The sequence below is a fragment of the Gigantopelta aegis genome, chromosome 4 (genome assembly GCF_016097555.1).
Source record: "Gigantopelta aegis isolate Gae_Host chromosome 4, Gae_host_genome, whole genome shotgun sequence".
In the NCBI taxonomy this organism is placed as follows: domain Eukaryota; kingdom Metazoa; phylum Mollusca; class Gastropoda; order Neomphalida; family Peltospiridae; genus Gigantopelta; species Gigantopelta aegis.
In genome coordinates, this window is record NC_054702.1 from 110176948 (window position 1) to 110201140 (window position 24193).

Sequence of the window (24193 nt, forward strand, 5' to 3'; positions counted from 1 at the left end):
AGACGCCAATGTTCGGGCGTGGTCGGTTTCAAGTCCACCAAGAGATATCCGTAGGGCCTGTGGGTAGCTTCCTCAAACCGCTGCATGAAATGACGAGTATTTCCAGGATACATCTGCCGTGCCAAAGTCAGAACTTGCTGCTTGTCGATGGGGTTGTTGAACAGCGCTAGATAATGGCAGTTTCTTCTCTGTGTCGGGTCCTTGCTGTGATACAAGTTCTGGTTGATGGCAATCACAGAGAGGTTTCTGTGGTGACTTCCTTCTGTGAACAGGTCGGTGATGCGGGGGTCTTTTCCAGCTGTAGACATCAGGTCGTCCAACACGATGAGATTTCTGACTCTGGGATCCAAATAACGATCCTTTTCCAAATTCTCAGGTATACCTTGAACAAATTTCACTCGAGCAACCATTTTGATCGTATCATAGAGGGGTTGCCATCGTTTGTAGAGCCAGATGATGCGCTGGGGAGGCGGCTGGATTTTACCATCTCTCAACAATTTGTACAACAAAAATGTCTTTCCACACGACGTGGGTCCCGACACGATCATGGTGAACGGATGTAACAATCTTAGGGGCTGCTGCTGCTGTGGAGGAGGAGGTGGAGGAGGAGGAGGAGGAGGAGGAGGTGGTGGAGGAGGAGGAGGAGGAGGAGGAGGAGGAGGAGGAGATAAGTGAAAAGAAGATCTATGTCTCCTCATATTATCTTCTCTGGTAAACAACCTTCCACACTCGGGACAGGAGCTCTTCCCCATGATGTTGACAGCTTGATAGACAAGTCACAAATGACTTGGTATTAACGTGTTTACCCCTATTTATAGTTTTCAGGCATTCTGAGAAATTCTCCAGTGGCCCTAACTGAGACTGGTAATACCATCGTCAAGGAGATACCTCTTGTCAATGGCGTCTCTCCTCGAGAATGTGAAACCACATTCTGAACATGTGCTCTGCATGACGACTCTAAATGAAATGACGATATCTGACCCACAGTGTTCCTTTTATAGCTTATTTAGAAATGCTTCTGCCGTTTCGGGGCTTTCCAACCCGTACCACTTTGTTGTTGTTGTTGTTGTTGTTTCCGTTTCAGATCGGCTTTGGCTTGCTCTACCACTTGTTGTGTTGGGGAGACCATGACGACTTTGGGTGTCGGGGACTTGTTCTGTTCCTCTTTTTCTTTTTTCCACGTGGGATCGTAGAGTTCTAGACATCGATCCACACTGTACATGATCTGACTTTCCCCACCACGTTGCACTGGAAAATGAGGTTGAAGTTTACCTTCTGCCTGCAGTTCATAGAAACGGGTCCACTTATCCACGTCGGGTACATATAACTTGTACTGGTCTGACATGTTGCTCCTCTGAAAGTTCTACCTCAAATGACGAGTTTTCCAAAACTATTTTACTTATATACCTTATGACGCATAAAGATATGGTACAGGAATGTTTGAATGTGTGTGATACGTATGAGCAGTGTCCCTCCTCCCAAGCACAAATCTCATCGTGCGAGCTCCCAAAAATCATCGTTACCAAAATATTACCCTTTACCAGTGTTACTACCATAGGGACACGTCCAGAGACACACTCATGGACCCAGGACATAAATAAGAAAGCAAAACCTGTTATTCACGGTTTTATTCACAACATACAACATGAAAACATAGCACACAAGTGTCTAAAACATTTAATGTCTGAACACATTGTTCACATAAGGACATCTTGGAGAGAGTCTGTAATGTTCCATTACTGGGTCGTCTGTCTTCTTCCATCGGTAGACGCGAAGTCCGCAACAGTAACAGACGACGGCATCGTGATCTCCCGTGTAGTAGAAACCGGCCTTGGCAAGTTCTTTTGGTTTTTGACGTAATTGTATGGGCCACCGAGCATACGTCAGCATCCGGGCATAGAAATGTCTCATTTCGGGATGATGACAGAACAGGTAACGTCTCGAACAGCAGTCTTCTTCATCCCAGGCAGCGTCTGTGTCACGGGCGGCATCTGTTTGATCTGTGGCTTCTTTGATTTCACCATCTTCAGTTCCAACCCCAATGTCACGTGTAGCATCCGTTTGATCCATGAAATGTTCTTCTTGTTTGGTAGCCACTCTTTTGATCGTATGTCTTTCTGAACATTTGCAGACCAAGACGTCGTCCTCGTCGCTACTGTTGCTGCTACTAACACTGCTCGAATATCCCGATGCCATCTTCTTCGTTCCAGATAGAGTGCAACAAGACACAAGAATGTCAGAATCATAAAACACGTCTGTTCTCTAGCACAGTCGCAAAGCAAATGAAGTGTAAACCATAAATCCATTCTTTTATACCTTCGTCCAAAACAAAACTCGTTCACCACTGGTGACACTCGTTAGGGTTGCAGAAGTTACACTGAAGAAATCCCATCTGGTTTTGATGGTCGTCTTGCATGGCGCAGGGCACAATCGAGTTCAGCTCTGGTACAAAGTCACACATGACTGTGAAACAGCCTTTCAATTTCTCCCATTGTTGTAGAGAAAGGAATATTCCCTTCTTCGAAGGTTTCACGGATTTAGTTTCTTCACACCACCACCACTGACGCAGGTCCACCCCGGCAAAGTTCTTGTCGACACTGACATGGACGTTGACACCAAGGTGTCTGAACAATGTTTCGTCTTTCCCCTGGTTTAATGCTGAAATTGTTTCGTCAATTTGGCTTTTACATCCACACAGTTCGATCCACTGTTTAAGACTAAGGACAATACCTCGCTTGGTGGGGAAAGTTTTCCCCTTGTCACTGTCAAATTTCCTTATGTGAATAGCAGTGTCCCCTTTCCATAACTTGGCCACCACGTAGACGTTAGTTCCAAGTTCTAGACGACATCTCGCTTCATCACTTGTGGAACAGGCCATCTCTGGATTGAACGTAGATCTGATCGTTTTCGGCGAGCGAATGATAATGAAACCGTATCTAGCCTTTTTATACTCTTTCGTGTCAGTCTAAGTAGGTCAGGGGCCGGTCTAAGTAGGTCAGGGCCAGTAGGACGTTGCACACGACACAGTAGGCCGTGACGTCATCAAGGTCAAGGCCAGTCTAAGTAGGTCATGGCGCCCGGCAGGACGAGGTCACGTGACGTCATCAAGGTCAAGGTCACGGAAAGTAGGTCATGGCGCCCGGCAGGCCTGGGTACTACTCATAAATAAGAAAGCAAAACCTGCTATTCACGGTTTTATTCACAACATACAACATGAAAACATAGCACACAAGTGTCTAAAACATTTAATGTCTAAACAGGTTGTTCACATGGGGACATCTCGGGGACAGTCTGTAATGTTCCATCACTGGGTCGTCCATTCTCTGCCATCGGTAGGCGCGTAGTCCACAACAGTAACAGACGACGGCATCGTGATCCCCTGTGTAGAAGAAACCGGCCTTGGCGAGCTCCCTCGGTTTCTGGCGTAACTGTATGGGCCACCACCCAACTGTCTGCATCCGTGTGTAGACGTGGCGCATTTCCGGACGATGGCTGAACAAGTAACGTCTCGAACAGCAATCTTCGTCATCCCAGGCAGCGTCTCTTTCACAGGCCTGGTTACTACTGTTGATAACATCTTTAAAAGTGTAGCAAACTCAGGAATGTCCCTTTAACGTATTGCAGGATTCAACAAGCACAACAACCTAACCCAGGTCCAATCGGTACGAAAAACTACACCGTGTATAAATCAAATAGTTTTATCATTGGTCAGAATTGTAGACAGGAAAATTAGTGTCATTCGCGAGATATTGGACTTCTGTTGTAGGTGTACACGTGTCGATGTTATATAACAACAAATTAAAAACTGTCCGATACTATATTTATATTCATTATTAAAGACTAAAGTTCTGTAATAACAAAATGTTTTGTTTTTCTTCCTACTTTGTATACAAAAAGATACAAATCTGGCCTTTGCCTCCACACCCACTAGTGTGTGCCCCTCTCCCAAAAGGCTTCAAATAATGTTTCAATAGTATACGAGATTGGGAAACGTTCCTACAAATGACCAAAACAAATCCAAAAGAAAGTTTAATTACCCAAATGAATCTCAGGCTCAAAAAATTTATTTACGGTTATATGGTGTCGGACATATGGTTAAGGACCACAAAGATATTAAGAGAGGAAACCTGCTGTCGCCACTTCATGGGCTACTCTTTTCGATTAACAGCAAGGAATCTTTTATATGCACCATCCCATAGACAGGATAGCACATACCACAGCCTTTGATGTACCCACTGACGGAGATCGATCCCAGACAGCGAGTGCTTTACCACTGGGCTACGTCTCCCTTTTATAGAAGCTGTGAGCCGTCATACTGATATAAATACTACCATTCCATTGGAATGAATATTGTAACACAGTCTTCGCCAGCGAAGGTGAGTGATCACTCCTGCTTCCCTCTACACTTGCTTGGATAGTTTTAGGAGAGCTGAAAATTTATAGTATTGCAATAAAAACAATTATGAATTTCATTTGAAACTTCATGACAGCTCACCTTGATTTTCATCATGGCGAAGACTGTCACAAGCATTCTTATAAGTGGTGATTTTTAAAAAAAAAGTTAGTTTTGTTTAACAACACAATAACAACATCGGCTACTTATGTCAAACTTTTAGAGGAAACCTGCTACATTTTTCCATTATCAGCAAGGGATCTTTCATATACACTCTCCCACAGACAGAATAGCACATACCTCAGCCTTTGATGTACCAGTCGTGGGGCACTGGTTGAAATGGGAAAACACCAACTCAAAGAATACAGCACTCTGCATAAACCTTTCCATCTAGGAGCCAGATGGCACTTACTTCTATTTATTATATAGATAATATGAAATGGAAATTTCTTTAACAACTCTTCAGCACATTCTAAACTAATGATATATAGTTATTTTAACACTTCGTCCAGAGTAAACCTGCTACCTCCACCTTCCCAAAAAGGTGTATAGGACACCTCAACAATTTTCAAATAAAATATTTGTTTATAAACTTTTTAAACAGGGATCTTATAACATAAAAAAAAAACCCCGCAATTCACCAAGGACAATCGATCCTGCGACCTATCGCGCCTCAGGCAAGAAAACCATCATTGAACTACTCTGTCTCAGGACACCCACCCCACCCCATGTCATGTGCAAAAAAAGCAACCTGCAACATACATTTTAAAATATGTATCCATGGTAATCTTTAATGCAGTTGAGTATGTCAGGAATACGTGAATATAGAACAAAACACGGTTAACTTATTTTTAAAGCATAAGATATCCCACGTGTTGACATAATCAGGAAAGCAGCATCAACCCTTCGAGTGCCCATCTAAAATTCTTCAGCTGTTCCGGACATTGTGCCCGCCAGACGGGGATTATTAATTCTAATCTTAACACGGTTGCGTTAAAACAGAAGAACAAATAAACGTCGACACACAATCATTATATTTACGTGTATTAAAACAAGTATTTTGTTTCGAGGCAATGCATAAATACTTCAGAAATAAAAACATTTTAAAACATGCCACAGGTCTAAACGTGGCAGGGAGGAAGGCTAATTGATTTACTAGCCATTCAACAAATAAGCCAATCATAAATCACGTAACAAGTTGACCTGGGCGAAGTCGTGTGTTGGTCTGCAAGTGAGGTTTTCGTAGTTTTAAGTTAAGAATATTATCATTGTATGTATTTTACCATTCTTTGATATAAGAAAGAGTTATAAAAAATCATTACCAAATTGCTAAAGGTAACTATATATTAATTTCCTTCAATACGTTTGTGTTTTGCTGTGTCGTATTTCGTGTTTTTACACTTGCCGGGTGTCTGGGGCCAAGTGACTTGCTACTTTCACAAATGCTTACGTGGACGATTGAACTAATGCACCTTTTGTCTTTTTGCAGAACCTCACGGAACCAGTTGCGATCTTCGCGTAATAGTACATTACTTGGCATTAACTTTCAAAATCAGTGAAATACAGTTTTGAACATTGACTATAACTTCGTCAAGACCAAAGGGCGTGGTTAACAACCACCTGCCTAAATGTTGATCACAATTTTGTGTTAGTAGGCCTACCATCTGGTTTATTGTTCATACTGTTGAACATTATTAAAACATTTTCATCAATTTTATAACATTACCATTATGGATCCTCAAATAATTGCAATTGGAGCAGCAGGATGTGTTCTCTCTGCTATTTTAATTTATCTTATATCTGTGTTTGCCATGAAAGAAAAAACGTTTGAAGAAGTATTGGAAGAACAGAGAAGAAGAAATGAAGAAGAAAAATTAAAATTGAAGAATGAAAAGAGAGCTGAGAAAGAACATAAAAAAAAATTTAAAAAAGGGAAGGATAAGTCAAAAGAAAAAGAGAAAGGCAGTCAGGGTTCTGACACAGAATACACGGTTGAACAAAAAATGGTTAATTTGGAAATTGAACCCGAAATTATTGAGCCAACTGAAACACTTTCTTTGACAACTAAAAAATCAAAGACCAAAAAATCTCAAAAACCAATTCTTCTGAATAAAGAGGAGAAGCCCTTGATTGCTACTGACAAGCAAAGCAAAGAATTGCAGCACAAAACCATTGCTCCCAAGGATGAAGTTGAATTGAAACATGAACATGCGCAAAGTACTACCAAGGAAAAGGTTACAACTGAGCATACAAAAGTAACTGCAACTAAGGATAAGCATACCACTGAACAGCAGAACAAACCTTCCAAGAAGAGTTCTGATGTTAAACCAGAAAAGGTGGAAGAAAAGGTTATTAAGGAGAAAGCTGCTAAAATAGAAAAACAGGCAGAACGCACTGTGGAGACTGCAAGGAAGTCGCATGATGAACCTGATAAGAAACGCTCTAAGGCTAAAAGTGGAACAGGTATTATTTACTTTTATTACTCATGTGGGCTGAAATATACCAGATGATAATTTTTTTTGATCTATGCACAGTGTATAGATTGCTTCTACAGTCACTGATTGGCTGGCTTAAAAATCACGGCATTTGGTTGGTTGCTTGCCATGGTCGGAACTTCACTTTCATTCATATAATTTTTCCATTCATGAGTTAGATTACATACGTTATACAAAGATTTACATTAAAAAATTGACTCATTTGTTTCGTAAACATGAAATGGTAATTATTTTCTAATGCAACTACAGTCATATTATTTTGTATTGTAAACATTTGGCTGTAAAAAGAACGCCGTTATGCTATGACATCACTTACATTACGTCATGTAATGCACGTAAGATTATATAACATAAAGGCTGATGGCTTTATTATAGACTGCAGAGGAATTTTTACATTAAAAATTGACAATGGGTAATAAAGAGAATAACCAACTTGCTACGAGGAGTTATCTGTCCCTCGCCAAAGGCTTGGGTTTACAACATTTGTTCACTCGGGAAAGATAAAAATTGCAATATCAGTATTGGCCATACCTGACTTTAAATTAAATTATCTTAGGTTTATTACTCTTTGGGATTTTTTATAGACCTATATGCAGGCATCGAAATAAGTCGAGAACGGTCGTTCAGGTTACCGGGAGGTTACCATATGTAAGAAAGTTGAGAACAGTGTTTCGACAAAAGTTTCAACATAACAGTAGTTTCATTTCTGAATGTAAACCAGGCAGTGTATTCCAGACTTCCACGTTTCATTTTCTTGTTAGGAATTGCAACGATGTTTGCTTGCACTTATAAATTTACTTCCAGATTTTGTTAGTCGTACCGATAACAGGAATTCAATTCTAACTTTCATGTAGTTGTGGTAACCTGTAAATGGCTTACTAGACACAATGCTTATTTCGATGCCTGTACATGACTGAGACTAGCAAAGACTTCTTAAGAACTTCATGAAGTTTGTTTCAAAAAGTGGAATATTAAGTCCAGTGAACGGATGTGACATTACGTACACACGGTTTTGTATAGTTACTCAAGTAGTCTGGCTCTAATCTATCCGATGAAATGACACTTTTTTGCTGAAAGTGTTGAAGTTGCTAAAATATTTTGGACCTAATCCCATTTCGAAAGCAAATTCACACACATATGTCAAGTCAAAAATGGACATGGTATGGAACATGTTTTGACCCTATACTGTCTAATATATGAGCAAAAATTTCCTCTGTTTAACAAAATTCAGGGGACAATATTTCAGTTTACGTGCTTTTTACTTGGGCAACCGATTGTTTGTTTACATGAATATATAGTTCTCGTAACCGATGAGTTAGTCCTACCTAATCCTAAAACACTTCAACTACGGTTCTGTGCTACATTGGTTGTTGAAACGTATTTAAAAACAAACTGATTTTTACTTTCATTACTGATATATGGTACTTTTAATTTTAGAGTGTAATTGTTCACCACTTAACTGATTGGCGGTTTTCATCATTTTAAAGTTGTGTAACAGACACGTGAACAGAACAACATTTCTCGTAAAATATTGTGCCCTGCAAATTGTACAATATGCTAAAAGTGACTATCCTGAGTTTTTATGCCATTATAAAATCATATGTGTTTTAATGATATTTATACAGGAAATGTGAAATTTGGCCTTGATTTTTAAAATGCTAATATCTTAATTTCATGTAATGATGTTTAAAAGCTATAATACTTGGAAAATATAAATCAACTCATATCATGTATGTTAGAATATTATTTGATCTGAATTAAATAAATACATGTAGTTAGTGTCCAGGTATGAAAAAGAAAAGTGAAAAATGTGCCTGCATGTCGGGCTTGATTATGCTACATGTGGACTTAATTTTAAAACTATTTTTACAATTTACTGATTAGGTTTTTTCTGTCCCAGTCAGTAGCCTTCAAAATCAAAATTCATAGCTGTAATCAGCAGTGGTGGCACAATAGCTATTATAAAATTGATTTGAAACAGGATTTTAAAGCTCTCGTAAAGCTGGCAGGAAAGACAATTCTCCACTTGGAACTACTTCGAACACGAAATATCGTAAAAACATGTATTCAACCAAGTTTTTCCAAATGTTGCCATTAAGAATAATATTTAGCTTTATTCCTGTATACATTTAACATTGGAAGTCAAATCTTTCGAGAACCATACATGTATTTTAAAATGTATAGAGTGCATTCTTAAAATATTTCTTGCTTCTGAATTTTTATTTTAATAAAATGTTATGTTTACTTTGAACAGTAAACTGTCACTTTTAGCAGTAATAGAAACAGACTTGGAAATGATTTTAATTGACTGAAACATTTTATTGCATATGATATTAATATCTAGAATATTACATTGTAGTTTACGATACGAACAGATACCGGATATATATAAACTTTGCTCATCAAACCTTTCAAAATCCTCATTTGAATGAATGTTTAGCAATTAAATTTTTTACAAAATCAGTTTGTAAATTACTCAGATTAGTTGCACCCCACTTTTGTCACAAGTGAAACCCGGTGTGTGAATACGGAGAGCAGGCCTATTACAGCCAGAGTTGTTTGATTTAAATCATTGATTTAAATCATGATTTAAATCACTGCCAAAAAATCTAAAAAATCGTCCATTTCGATTTTTTTTATTATTATTGTTTCATTTGATTTTTATGATTATTGCATTTATTTTTATTGATTATTTTGTAAACGTGATTTATCAATTAACTTGCAGTACAAAAAATGAAGTGTTATTTAAAATCAATTGTTACTTGCGCTAGATAATTATTTTTACATATATTTATAATTGAATTGCAATTAGATTTCAACACCATGTAGTCTAACAAATCATACTGATCAGTGACAATTCCCCTAAATCTATGGATGGGATGATCCTGGGAGATCAACACAATAGAAGGTGTCAAGTGAAGCCACTCTGCTTCAATGTGGTAAATTGGATGAATTTGGGGATGCTCTAGAGTCAGATCTAACAGATGTGACTTGAAGTCACTGACTTCACGTGTCAAATCACCGTATATAGCCATCCTGGCTAAACACTAAGTACTTATATACATTAACTCGATTATCCCTAAAATGCATAGAAAAGATGTGGCATCTTGCATTCAGGGGATTACTGAGTTACTATTTAAGTACTTGGTACACTGTTTTGGACATTGGCAAGTAAACACATAAGGACATACCGTTTGCGACACTGAGAACACATTGTTTTTGTTCAAAAAAGTATTAAAATACTATTTTGTTGCTTCATTTCTAGATGTTCGAGGTATTTCCTTTCAGAATGCAGTGAAGCTTCCAAATCATGTATACTACTCAAAAGAATTTAAGGGTCAAAAATTTATAACCAAATAAGTTTCAGAGTGTATTAGATTGATGATGTAAACTACACCAATTTTTTTATTTATTGTTCCATATTTACAAAAACCCCACAAATAAACGTCACTGTATACAAGAAAGTCACATGACATGCTGTCAAAGTTGAAGGTTGTCAAACATGGATTTTACACATTAGAACATTCGTTTAATAGTGTGTGAATCCACCCCTGGCGCGAATACACTCGATACATCGTTGCCTCATGCTGTTGATCAGACGTCTGAAGAACTCTTGGGGAATGGCCTGCCACTCTGCCATAAGAAGTTGACCCAGATCAGGAAGGTTGGCCGGAGGGGCATGGTTATCCCGAACTCTCCTGCCTAATTCGTCCCAGGCCAAGTCAGGCGAATATGCTGGTCAATCCATCCTGGCGATACCTTGTTGTCTGAGAAAGTCCGTTACCACCCTGGCGCGGTGGGGTCTGGCATTGTCATCCTGCAGAACTGCCCCGCCGCCAATCTGCTGAAGGCCTGGGAGAACCAATGGCCGGATAATCTCATTCAGATAGCGGATTCCATTCAGATTGCCATCCACCACATAGAGGGGGGGTCCTGTGGTGGATAGAGATGTCGCCCCACACCATGACGCTGCCACCACCGAACCGGTGACGTTGTCTAACGTTAACGTCAGCGAAGCGGTCCCCAGGACGTCTGTAGACACGAACCCGACCGTCGTTGAACTGGAGACTAAACCTGGACTCATCAGTGAACATCACTCGACCCCACTGAACACGTTGCCACCACAGATGAAGCGTGCACCAGTGACGTCTGGCCGTTCTGTGACGTGGTAGGAGTGGTGGTCGAACAGCCTGGCGACGGCAGCGTAGATTATTGGCTCTCAGACGATTGCGTATGGTTTGATCAGACACTCGAGTGGTTGTGTGTTGACGTAGAGCCATATTGGTGATGTAGCGGTCCTCTCTATTTGTAGTGCTTCGGGGTCTTCCCGAACGTGGACGATTTCGAACAGAATTCGTTGCTTGGTACCGTTGCCACAGTCCCAACGACACTCTGACTGACACCAAGTCTCAGAGCAACATTTCTTTGCGTATTGCCATCCTGAAGCCAAGCAATAGCCCTTCCTCGATCTTCGATAGTCAGTTGAAGTCGTACCATTGTCGAATTTGGAGTGTGCACCGTACACGAACGCAAGCTCCAATTATACGGAAATTCAGCATTGGGAACATGGAATACACGTGCAAAGCGTGCAAATGAAGCGCTTTGTGAAAAAGCAAGTTATGGGCACTTAGCAGACCTTTCGTTTTCGCCCTAATTTACGTGCAAATGTAAGCATGTTTTCGCCATTAGAACTAGTCGACAGTGTCAATGACAGTGGATTTTAATTCATTTATGGGTTGCTTAGACCCACTTTCGTCAAAATGGAACAATACCATGCGTGACATTATGGTCTAGCTAATATAATTGACATTCAGAAAATAATGTCGAAAATATCGTCTGACCCTTAAATTCTTTTGAGTAGTATATTTAACAGGGAGCAAGTATTCAATTCAGAAGCTCCAAATTAAAGTAAAAAACAAAAAAAATCAAATAATTTGTTTTATTTTAAAAAAAAATCATGGTTTTTTCAAACCTGATTACAGACAAACAGTTTGCACTCCTGGTAAAAAAAATAAAAAAAATGTAAGTTTTAAAAATAACTACTTGACTGTCACTAATCCTAAGAATTTACTTCATATTCCAAATAATTAGCCTTTAAACATGCAACTATTCAAAAACAAGAAGCAGATACTTTTTGTGGCAGGTTACACAAGGGAGCTCACTGTATACTGCTACCTACAGTGTCATGAGCGCCATTAGCAGTTATCTGTGATAAATTTGGCCACAGCACCTAATTCAGGACATCGGTTCCGGATCAAAAGTTTCTGACTTGCATATTGTAAATGTTGGCATTTACGAAACTTTAACTTCCCACAATCAAAACTATAACTTTCAATGTGTTTAGTTATTTGCAGGCATCAAAATAAGTCAGAGTACGGTCGTTCAGGTTACCAGGAGGTTACCACATGTAAGAAAAGTAGAGAACGGTGTTTCTTTCAAGACAAAACTTTCAACCTTAACGGTATTTTCATTTCCGAACGTAAACCTGGCACCCCTGCACATGCTGTAACCTCACCGTGGTGCAAAATTTTGAGTAAAAGTCGGTATCTATCTGATATTTGTATTTTTGCTTTACACTGTTTTTATTTAAATCTCGAATTCTTATATTGATGTTGATCATCACTTTATTTGTTTGCATTACCATAGTTTGACACCCAATAGCCGATGTATTTTTCGTGCTGGGGTGTCGTTAAACATTCATTCATTCATACTGTAAACCTGGCAATGTAGACTTCGAGTTTCATTTTCTCGTAAGGAATTGCATTGATGTTCTCACACACTTGTGCAATTGCAAGCAATTATTGTCATTCCGCATTTTAGCAGCGTCCATTAGATGAATTTACTACGGCGTTTCGTTTTCTTGTACGAAATTGCATCGATCTTCGAGGGCACTTGTGCAATTGCAAGCAATTTCGGCAATCTGCATTTAAGCAGTGCCCACTAGATAAATTTTCTTCCAGATTTCGTTTCTCGTACCAATGTTCACACACACTGATACAATTTCAGAATCCGCGTTTTAGCAGCATCAACTAAAATAATCATCAGGCACACGTGTAAGGACGTTAAAAGTAATTAATTTCTACTTCATACAGTTGTGGTAACCTATAGGTTACCAGGCTATATTTTGTGGTAACCTGTAAATGGGTTACCAGACACAATGCTTATTTCGATGCCTGTATTTGTTGATGGGGGAAATTCAAGTAGTTTTCCAGGACAACATGAATAAAGGTAGTTTTCCAATAACATTAAGACCAATGATCTGATTTATTGAGGGGCATCAAAGGCAAGTGGTGATTAAGGGCACAGCAATACATTGCCGTTGGTAGGGGTTAAAATTAATAGGGCTTTACGGAAAACTTAGGAGGCATGATGATTATTAGTCCATCCAGAGGAAACTGTAGGTTTTGTCTATGTCCTTCTGTGTGTCCATCTATCCCACATATTGTTTTCCGGACCTCTGTTTCTTTCACAATGCCTCATTGTATTCAGCTTTATGATGTATTGTTAGAGACCAAGTTTGACTTTCCTTGCAATTTTTCACAGTTATGGCCCTTGAACTTAGAATATAGATAAGAAAATTTGGGTGCATGTATTGCTTTAGCAGTACTCAGACTTTTTGTTACGTTTGCCTGTTTTTGATAGTTTCAGAGGAAAGTCGTCCGTTGAATGGCACTAGTCTGCTGGCCACTGTGGAGAGTGCGACTTTGAATAGTCAAGAGATTCAGGCACTCATTGATGTTCTGCTGAATCGTCAAGGTTCTGATGCTCGCAGCAAGGACTGGAACAAAGTGAGTTTCCAGTTTTCAACTCTTTTCATTTAACAAACCTGCATAGTACTGTTATTTAAAGTTGTATTTGACATTTGGAAAACCTTATTAATTACATTTATAGCCATTCTAATGTGGGTATTTTAATATATACTGATTGAAATAATATAACTGAACACATAAAATAGTAGGCTTGTTTTTTAATATATATTTTTCATTATAGAAAAGTCAAAAAGGAGACCCAATGTTTTTGTTGAAGAAGCAGCTGGAAGAAAGAGAGCGGTCTCTTCAGCAAGGTTTGATTACGTTTTTAACTTGTCATTTGCAGCTATACTATAGGTCATGTGTTTTAAGGTACCAACCTCGGTGGCGTCGTGGTTAGGCTATTGGTCTACAGGCTGGTAGGTACTGGGTTCAGATCCCTGTCGAGGCATGGGATTTTTAATCCAGATACCGACTCCAAACCCTGAGTGAGTGCTCCGCAAGGCTCAATGGGTAGATGTAAACCACTTGCACCAACCAGTGATTCATAACTGGTTCAACAAAGGCCATGGTTTGTGCTATCCTGCCTGTGGGAAGCGCAAATAAAAGATCCCTTGCTACTAATCGGAAAGAGTAGCCCATGTAGTGGCGACAGCGGGTTTCCTCTCAAAATCTGTGTGGTCCGTGACCATATGTCTGACGCCATATAACCGTAAATAAAATGTGTTGAGTGCGTCGTTAAATAAAACATTTCTTTCTTCTTCTTTTTTGTGTTTTAAGGCGGGCTACTGCCCCAACCTGCTATCACCCGCGTGAAGTGCTGACTCAAGCAGGCTACAGACTACCCGCCTAGCCCCAGAAATGTTGAAAAAACTCATCCACCTACCCTCGTACTCTTGTAAAATGAGGAATATCAAGTGAATAGCTTTAAAATATAGTCATCTGAATCAACATATTTTTGGCTATGTCCACCTATAGTCTGTCGCACAGAAAACATCTTTTTTCATGCTATGGAATTTACTGCAATTTTTTTTTTTTTAAACTGATTGATTTGTAAGTTGCACACAAAAATAGGGTTGGTTTTTTTTATTTCCAAAACACTTTTACTTTTTTTTTACGTCAAACCAAACTGAAATTATTTACAAAAACAACCCTAATTCACATGATAGCATTTTTACTATAAATCATAGCCAGTTCTGAAGATAAATAATGATAAAAAGGAATTTGTCTTCTGTTTTGTTATAGTGTATGACCAAAGCTACAGTTCTGTGTTGAGGTATTAAGGGGATGTAACTCTGTGATAATACCCATTTGAGGAGCAATGTGTCCTTTTTTTCTATTCCCCACAAAGTACATCAAATGTCATGGTATGTCCTGCCTATGAGAAGTGCATACAATAGATCCATTGTTGCTTTTTGGTATGAGTAGCTTAAGTGGCAGCAGGGCACTCTATACCAAATGTCATGATTATTATACATGTGTATGTTTTACACAAGATAGCCGTGACAGTGTTTATGAAAAAAACCCTATATATTTGAGTAATAAAAAGATGTGTTACGTAACGCTGTTCAGTACACTCACTCAACCCCTGTAACGCAACATTACATTTGAACATGCACCCACCCCTTTGAGCATTACGTAATATTTGAATGGCCCTAAGGTTGTCACAACATATTATCTTGAAAAACTGTTTACAAAACTGGGCTGTTGTATCTTCGTCATTATCATTAACATCATCATGAAATAAGAAGTAAGCTGCCATGCCATATAGGAACCTGTCATAGGATCTACGATATATTTACAATATTTAGGAGTAACAACAATTTCGAAAATACGCTATGTTTGCCGCAGTCACTTAAAGCGGATTTACGACATATTGGAGCTAAGATGGCTTCAGAAATACAGGCCCTCTGGCAAAGATGAACAATTCTGGAATTCCAAATTTGTAATCATAATGCACAGGGTTTCCTGTTTTTTCACTGTTCAACATTTTCCATATTTTTTGTTCAAACTTACAATATGGTTTCAGCATTTTAGGCCATTGTGCAACCCTATCCCCAGGACCAATTTTGGTAACTGACCACCAGTATAAAAATTTCTGGGTTTTTTTTAGGTGGTTCGGTTTTTTTTCAAAACCCACATTCATCTCTTCTGTTCTGTCATACTTACTTGAAAGAATCATTGCCATTAATAAATATTGATAAAACACCCATTACAGAGCAAGCGCTGGCGATGTCTGCCAACAGCAAGATGAAGGAGCTTAACCAGCAGTTGTTGACTGAGAAGACGAAGTTATCTACCCTGGAGAAGTGTTACCAGGAGAAGGTGGGGCATCAGGCGCGTGAGATTGAGGCCCTGCACGCACGCATGCAGCAGAGTCACGAGCAGCATCAGCGCGAGATCAAGAGTCTACAGACCACCATCCACCAGTACGAGCAGTCCAACGACCGCGGCATGGTCCAGAAACTGCAAGAGGTGAACACCTGTTCATAACACAGGAACAGTTCATTTACAAAATGCTATATACACTAATCTTTTAATTTTTTACAACAACAATTTTCGCTTGTCCAGATTCATTTCTTTTACGTTTGTGCAATATTGTTCTAATGACATAAAATAGCACTTCCATTCTAATAGATGCACATGTTTTGTTGGGGTTTTTTAATAGGTGGTGACATTGGTTAAAAATATTATGAGGCGTAATTATTGCATTGGATACATTGGACACATTTTTTGCATTAATATCTTGCTTGCATTAATTTCATTAATAACTGTATCTTACACTCATTGTTTAAAGTATTCTCTGTAAGTCTCTCATTCAAGAGTAGCTTTTGTTGGCTTCTTATAGCCAGCTGAATAAGCTGATGGATTCCATGTTGCTTCTTAAATTCTTATGATTTATACTGATTTTCCAGTAATGCAAATAACCATGTTATTATGTTAACATATTTTGTTTACAGCCATTATTTCATTAACTGACATTATTTATTTAATACACATAATTTATCTTTTGATATATTCTATTATTTTCATTTAATATAAAAAAAATTCATTACAGGAAAAGAAGATACTGACAGACACTATTGCTAAAGCAGCGTAAGTATTTAGCTGTTACAAAAATGTATTTTTTATTTCTAATATCAAACATTGTTTGATTTTATGCTTGTTAACTGAAAAATTACTCTGTGCTGCAAAATTCTAAAATCCACTAGGTTGTTTTGTTATTATCCATGCCGTGCAGTTTAAGTGGAGTTATTATTCTGATTAATTTCTCAGCTAATTAGAGAAAATAATCACTCCCCACTTCTTCTTTTTCAATACAAAGTCTGATTGTTACATTATTAGTCTTTTACTGGTCCCACTGAATGTGGATTAACGGTTTTGTGTCTGTTATATTCCTCTGAATTGTTTTTCTGTATTGCCAGATTATGAGAAAACATTTTGCATATAGCTTTATCATGTGCAGTTAAAGATCAAGTTTGACTTTCATGCAGCGCTTCTAGAATGTTTATATGATCCCCACTAGCCATGGGATCAGTGATTTTCAATATTTACTAGCCACGATTAAAAATTCACTAGCCCTACTTTACTATAAGTTAATACAATTTTACTAACAGTAATAATGTTGCCTAAAGAGGGAGATAGAGCTTAAAAACACTATAATTGGAGTATGGTAGTGGTGGCAGGATATTCATGCAATTTACCCATTTTTGATACAAAATTATGGTCCTTAACCTCAGAAGATACAAAAATGTATTGGGTTCGGTACGGGAAATATATTGCTTTGGCAGAATACTTGTTATGATTTGGAATAGTTAAGTTATAAAATTTTAGATTTGGTTTATTGTTGATCTGTATAGGGTTTTTTTTCAGTATGCAGTAATATGTTTAAACATATTGTTAATGTTTGACAGAGTCCCAGCTACAGCTGAAGTGAACAGCTTGAAACAGAAAGTTCAAATCATGGAAAAGGAACTCGCTAGCAATGTGGTCAAACTGAATGCATCAGAAAAATCCAAGTCAGCTCTGGAAATGCAGCTTGCTAAATCTGGAGAAGAATTGAAAAAAATTAAATCTGAACAGGTAACAAACAATTGTTAACACAGTCCATGCTCTCAAATTGGATGTTGATCAGACTGGAAGATGTTTATCAATAGTGGTTTAGGGATTTATCCTAAGTTAGTTGCTTGCACCTATTGTAACAATTTTGCTTAAAGTGATAAACAAGTTTTTACCAAATGTTTTTTTTGTTTTCATGTATGATATAAAACCAGTCATTTTTATTTAATGCTCTAAAATAAAATATGTCTGTGTAGTATTGTATTTACATAACAAGTGCATGTCTATGATGTCATTAATCAAGTAATGTAAAAGTTGTCTGTCGCAGCTATTAATGATTTTAAATCAGATATGTTTTTTCTGTTCTTTTAATGTACTTTATGCAGCTTTCATTTTCTTTCTGTACTGATGTACCGACTTCTGGATTTTTTAAAAAGTTTTAACTGATTCTTTTATTTAAAAATGAACTGATTATTAATGTAGTTAATATTTCTTATTGCAGAAAGATGCTTCTGCTTTACTGTCCAAGAAACTTGATGAAGTGAATAAAGAGCTGAGAAAGTCACAGGCCAACAATGAAAGTCTTACGAGAGAGAAACGCAAAGCCAGCGATGAATCTCGTAAAACAATTGAAGCTCTCGGCACAGCTCAGAATGAAGTGAGAACCCTCAAGACGAAACTTGAAGAACTTCAGACTCATCTGAAGGCAAATGATGTTTCTAAAGAACTCGAAGGAAAATTACGGGTAATTAAATTGAATTTGTCGATTAGAGCATTTAAAAAATATAAACAAGTGGTATATATTATGTTGTCAACATTTAAATTATAAATGTTGGCATGTATTATAAAACTAGAAATCAAAGCTACAGATAATGTATGTGCCAATAGCTTTGAAACATGATAGTAATCTCATATACTGAATCACAAAGCAGAAACTAATGACATTTGAAATTCAGTAAACTTCAGAAAATCATGTGTGCAATTTTATGCACATCAAAATAAATTTAAAATTAAATTCTAATAGTAGTTCTTTAGCACAAATACTTGTTCTTAAAATCATTTGTAAAAAGCATCAGAACTGGGAACATTTGTTCAGTTTCACGTCATGATTTGCTACGCACATTTCAGTTCACAGCACAATTTCATAACATTAAATAGTAAGTGCTAATCAATACTCAAATGTTTGTAATGAAAATGTTAAAACATAGGGCTGAATTTATAAAGTCTGTGATGTGTCTTACATGCGTGTAACTGCATACATTTACTATGCTTCAATACCTACATTTAGATAAACAGGCTTCATAAATTCTGTCCAGAATGATTCCTGCAGAGTTATTGAATTAAATTATTTTTTCTTTTAAAGGAGACAGAAAGAAAGAAGTCTGATTTAGAAGGAAATGTGAAGAATTTGGAAAAACAGTTGGTTGATTCTACCAAGAGGTATACAGAACTGGAAAAACAATTACAGGTATTTGCTCTCATGGATGTTGACAAATTAGTTTTATATTTTATAAAAATGGATTTCATATAACGCTGAAGATTATAATTAAGTGAAAGAATTTATATGTTTTGGAACTCATTCTTCGGTTGGGAACCTTATTAATAGTCTTCTCTGTAGTATCCATCATCATTCAAAAGTCGATTTTAAAGAAGGTAAAAACATTTGGTGTGGGGTTTTTTGTATATTGTTATAGATCACATAACAAAATGTGTGTAGTCCTGTAGTGTTAAAAAACATTAATACACGGAGATTGGTCTGAGGAATTATTTATGTTTTGTTCACAATGTTTGACTGGTCGTGTAGGATTTGCGTCAGAAGAACTTCTCTCTGAGTGAGGAGTTGAAGGTCACGAAGGAGAATCGGACTAAAGCGGAGACGACGACCACACCTGCTGGAACTGTCAATGGAGATGTGAACAAAGATGTAGAAAACCTTGAAAAAATGTGAGACTTTAATTTGTGCTTCAAAAGACACTGATATTAGCTCTCCTTGTTTTACTCTTGCATCTGTAGTAACTGTTGCATGGATTTCAGGATTCTTTTTTAGAATATGTTTTTGTTTCATGTTTTTGTATAAAGAATGCTTTAAATGATTCTGGCAAAATCTGTAGCTAGTACTGAAGTATTTAAAAGTATTGTTGATTAGAAAGTACTGAATTTAGTTTTATATTGTAATACTTTATTCTCTATGCTTCACAACTGAGATTTGGCTGTGCAATAGGGTGTGGGTGAGTTTGTGATTTACTGCAGAACACCTACTGTAATTTGTGTGTAAAAATTCCATTTATTACTGCATGGGAAAGTGTTGACTTTTAAACACTTCTGTAACTGTGATTATTTGTATTTTAGTTTGTCTGAGAAGACTGGAGAAATTGACAAATTGAAGACAGAACTTCAGAACACAAAAGCTGAGCTGTCGTCTTTAGGGGAACAGTTGGATGCTCAGAAGAACAAAAATAATGTATGTACTAAAGATTTCCTATCATGATTTTAATTCTGTTTAACTAAAAAAGGTCGCTCAAGAAGTAAAAGCTGTAACTCACTCAACCTGATTTGTTTCTGTTTTAGTCATAATATCTTTTTCCTATTTCTTCCTTCCATTAAAGGGACTTTCTTGATTTTGCTGCAATTTTTAAGATGTTATCGACTAACAGAGACTTTTTAACGATTGTAATTACATATCAAATATATTTTTCTGCATAAAATATTAGTGGTTGTATATTAAACGTATTTTCTAAAATAATTTTTTTTGTACGTGCAACATTATTTGAAGACAAAATCCAGTTTCGGCTTGTTACAAATATTAAGATGGCCAGAAACACGTTGAATATACAGACACTAATATTCTAAACAAGAAAATATATTTAATATGTAAGTTTAATCATAGAAATATTTTATTAATCGGAAATATTTTACAATGCAGCAAACTCAGGAATGTCCCTTTAAAATATTGACTAACCAGTCATAATACTACAATGGTAGGTGGAGTTACAGCAGCCCACAATGGTTTAAGAATAATTTATTTAACTTGCATTTTACTTTAAGAAAAAAGTTAATTGTAAAGATTACTTTGCTTAGTAAATGTTTAAGTTTGCATAAGTTATAAAAGTATACTCGTCCCTTTCTCTCCCTCGAGCACACTTCTCTTAGTGTAGACTGTAGTGGTGAATGGGTAGAAAATATGTAGATTTCCCTCATCTTGCTTTATGATACAATATAGTGTGAATCCACTTGCCTTGTTAGTTAAAGAATAATAACTAACAAGTATGTATTTCCAGGATTTATACATAGATTTCTAGATGGCCATTTTAACTGGCTGGACTGTAGAAGCATATCTTCATAGTTTTTATAACCATTTTGGATGAGTTTGATTTTGACTGTTGAGGAAGCTGCCATCTGTTATATTAGTGTGAAACCTTAAAACTAAAACATTTGTGTGTGTTTTCTTGTGTGTTTAAATTAACAACATTTGTGTGTGTTTTTCTTGTGTGTTTAAATTAACCTGCTGGTTATACTGTTAATGTTGGCATTAATAACATGTCTGGATGTAAAATTTCCTCTGAACAATTAACCTGCTTGTTATACTGTTAATGTTGGCATTAATAACATGTCTGAATGTCAAATTTCCACTGAACAATTAACTGTTGAAGAGGGGCGGGACGTAGCCCAGTCATAAAGCGTTCGCTTGATGCACGGTCGGTCCAGGATCAATCCTCATCGGTGGACTCATTGGGCTATTTCTCGTTCCAGCCAGTGCTCCACAACTGGTGTAACTGAGGCTGTGGTATGTACTATCCTGTCTGTGGGATGGTGCATATAAACGGTCCCTTACTGCTAATCGAAAAGAGTAGCCCATGAAGTGGCGACAACGGGTTTCCTTTCTCAATATATTTGTGGTCCTTAACCATATGTCTGACACCATATAATCGTAAATAAAATGTGTTGAGTGTGTCATTAAATAAAACGTTTCCTTCCTTAACTGTTGAAGATTACTTGACATTTTAACCCAGATATCTAATTGTTAATGTCTCTAATTTTTATGTTGAATTCCATTTTCAAGCATTGACCATTTTTTATTATTGTTATGTTAAGACATATTTAATCTCAAGCTACAAAAAAGGGCTGCTATGTTTTTGATATTGCACACAAAGTTCACAGACAGTTAAAGTTTCTGGCTTACTGAAAAATAATTTATTAGTTTTATTTTGCAAAGTAATATTCAGTTTAGCTAAAGTAATTATATATTACTCTGTCAACAAATATACACATCCACTTCTCAGAATACTAGTTTTGATTGGTAAAACCAAAAACTGAAAATGGCATTGATATTTATCATTCCTGTTTCAGGAATTACGAGAAAAGAATTGGAAAGCTATGGAAGCTTTAGAACAGGCTGAAAAAGCTGTAACTGTTAAAGTTGATAGTGCTGTTAAATCTGTTCGGGTAATTATGTTTAATGTTGTAAACAAAAAAAAACAAAAAATGTCATCCATTCACAAATCCATTTATCAATTTATTAACATGATTATTTTAGAATTTTTAACATTTCATAGAACTAAGCAACCATTTTCTGTATGTGTGTATATGTCTGTGTTTGTTCGTTTATTTTTGTATGGTTTTAGGTCTTGACGTTTCAGTTGCTACAGTTGTTTTTGTGAAAGCAGAATTGAGAAAACTGATCAGTATAGCATGTGAAATGTTGACAACCAATCTTCATCTCTTAAATACAATTTTATTATGAAGATAATAATTATATCTTCATATTTTTGCATGCAAGCACAACCAAGAAAACTAACATGTCTGATCTGTATTAACCTTTAATTTCTGAAACTCATAGTTTAGCTAATTGATGCTACTATTCAAATTCTGACTGGATTTCTTTATTGCTTCTAACTTCTGATTGTCTTCAGAAATTATTGCTAATCAATTAAAAAATTGGTTACATGTAAACTGAATATTTTTCCTGCATTAATATGGTATATAACCGGCCTCGTAGGCGTCGTGGTTAGGCCATCGGTCTACAGGCTGGTAGGTACTGGGTTCGGATCCCAGTCGAGGCATGGGATTTTTAATCCAGATACAGACTCCAAACCCCGAGTGAGTGTTCCGCAAGGCTCAATGGGTAGGTGTAAACCACTTGCACTGATCAGTGATCCATAACTGGTTCAACAAAGGCCATTGTTTGTGCAAATAAAAGATCCCTTGCTGCCTGTAGTAAAAGAGTAGCCTATGTGGCGACAGCGGTGTCAGAATGACCATATGTTTGACGTCCAATAGCCGATGATAAGATAAAAAATCAATGTGCTCTAGTGGCGTCGTTAAATAAAACAAACTTTACTTCTTTTTTTAATATGGTATATTTAATAATTAAGAATTTGAAAAAAAATTAACAGCCAGTGTTTCTGCCAGAAAGAAATGTTTGGTTATGGCGCTATAGAATTGAATGCAACTATAGTCAACTGGGTATGGGGGACCTCCCCCAGAAAGAAAATGGGTCATGTTTAGGGTTAAGGTTAAGAAAATCATCCAATCATAAAAAGAGTAATTAATTTTGTCAAAAAGTTAACTTAAAAAAATTATATCTGCCAAAAAATTTGTGTATGGCACCATACCCGTTTTACCCTCTGGCAGAAACCCTGACAACTGTGATCTCTGAAACTTGCACAGCAGATAATGAGCAGTGTTAACAAAATGTTGTCTGGTCAACTAGAACATAACTGCATGAATATACATATCAGAGCTGCATGTTTCATTTTTTCACAAAGCTTTTGCCAATTCACCACCCACCCACTCATCATTTCTTCAAATGTCAAATTACTTGGGTTTCATATAATTTTTTGCAAAAATATTATTATTTACATAGAGAATAACAGGTTTATGGCATAGGTTATCAGCTTTATTTAGTGACAGTTAGAATGGGAAACTGCAAGGCGTGCCAAATGGAATTCCCCATTCATCCTGAACAGAATAAACCCGATAAGCTAAGTCATTAACCTGTTCTTGTTTTTTCCTGCAACTGGCAATAACAGTAGGAAAATCAGTTATTCCTAACTTTCGATGTGCTCAAGTTGTACACACATGGTTTTGTAGTATGACATAAAACATTTAAGATGTTAGCTTTGTCATGACTTACAATTTCTAATTGAATACATAATTTTTATTTTGTTTACCAAAACACAATATTGTATTAAAATGATCAACATAGAATATGCAATTGAAAATCTAGTCTCAGTTGGACGTCATGTGACAGGCAATAATTTTCTAATAGCAGTTTGCTTTTCTTTAAACACAGTATAATTGGTTAATACCAACAGGGGGTGCAGGATAAAAATGTACAAACCACTAATAAGAAGTGTTTACAAACATTACTTAAGTATCCTGCTAGATCTCTTACCATAGTATTATTTTTTGTTCTCTATCTTTTTCTTTTGCTATAAATTCCCTGCATAGCTATTCATATTTAGTTTTCTGTTTTACTGCTTACACATTTTTGTGTG

At 36.8% G+C, this 24193-nt stretch overlaps 1 protein-coding gene across 8 annotated transcripts in view; it reads left to right on the forward strand.

Moving 5' to 3' along the window:
* Positions 1 to 5590: 5590 nt before the first annotated feature.
* LOC121371744 (kinectin-like) overlaps positions 5591 to 24193 on the forward strand; it is a 44916-nt gene continuing 26313 nt past the window's right edge. For 6 of the 8 annotated variants that reach the window (XR_005957827.1, XM_041497863.1, XM_041497859.1 and 3 more), the window contains exons 1-12: positions 5591 to 5624; positions 5883 to 6856; positions 13531 to 13676; positions 13879 to 13951; positions 15856 to 16112; positions 16696 to 16733; positions 17552 to 17720; positions 18199 to 18441; positions 19060 to 19164; positions 19501 to 19640; positions 20046 to 20157; positions 22044 to 22139. Coding sequence is in view for 7 of the 8 variants with exons in the window: in XM_041497863.1 (XP_041353797.1) it covers positions 6124 to 6856; positions 13531 to 13676; positions 13879 to 13951; positions 15856 to 16112; positions 16696 to 16733; positions 17552 to 17720; positions 18199 to 18441; positions 19060 to 19164; positions 19501 to 19640; positions 20046 to 20157; positions 22044 to 22139 (2112 nt within the window). In the remaining variant the exon portion in view is untranslated. Of the gene's footprint in view, positions 5729 to 5882; positions 6857 to 13530; positions 13677 to 13878; positions 13952 to 15855; positions 16113 to 16695; positions 16734 to 17551; positions 17721 to 18198; positions 18442 to 19059; positions 19165 to 19500; positions 19641 to 20045; positions 20158 to 22043; positions 22140 to 24193 lie in introns of all 8 variants that reach the window. The other 2 variants (XM_041497861.1, XM_041497866.1) reach the window with 2 other exon arrangements.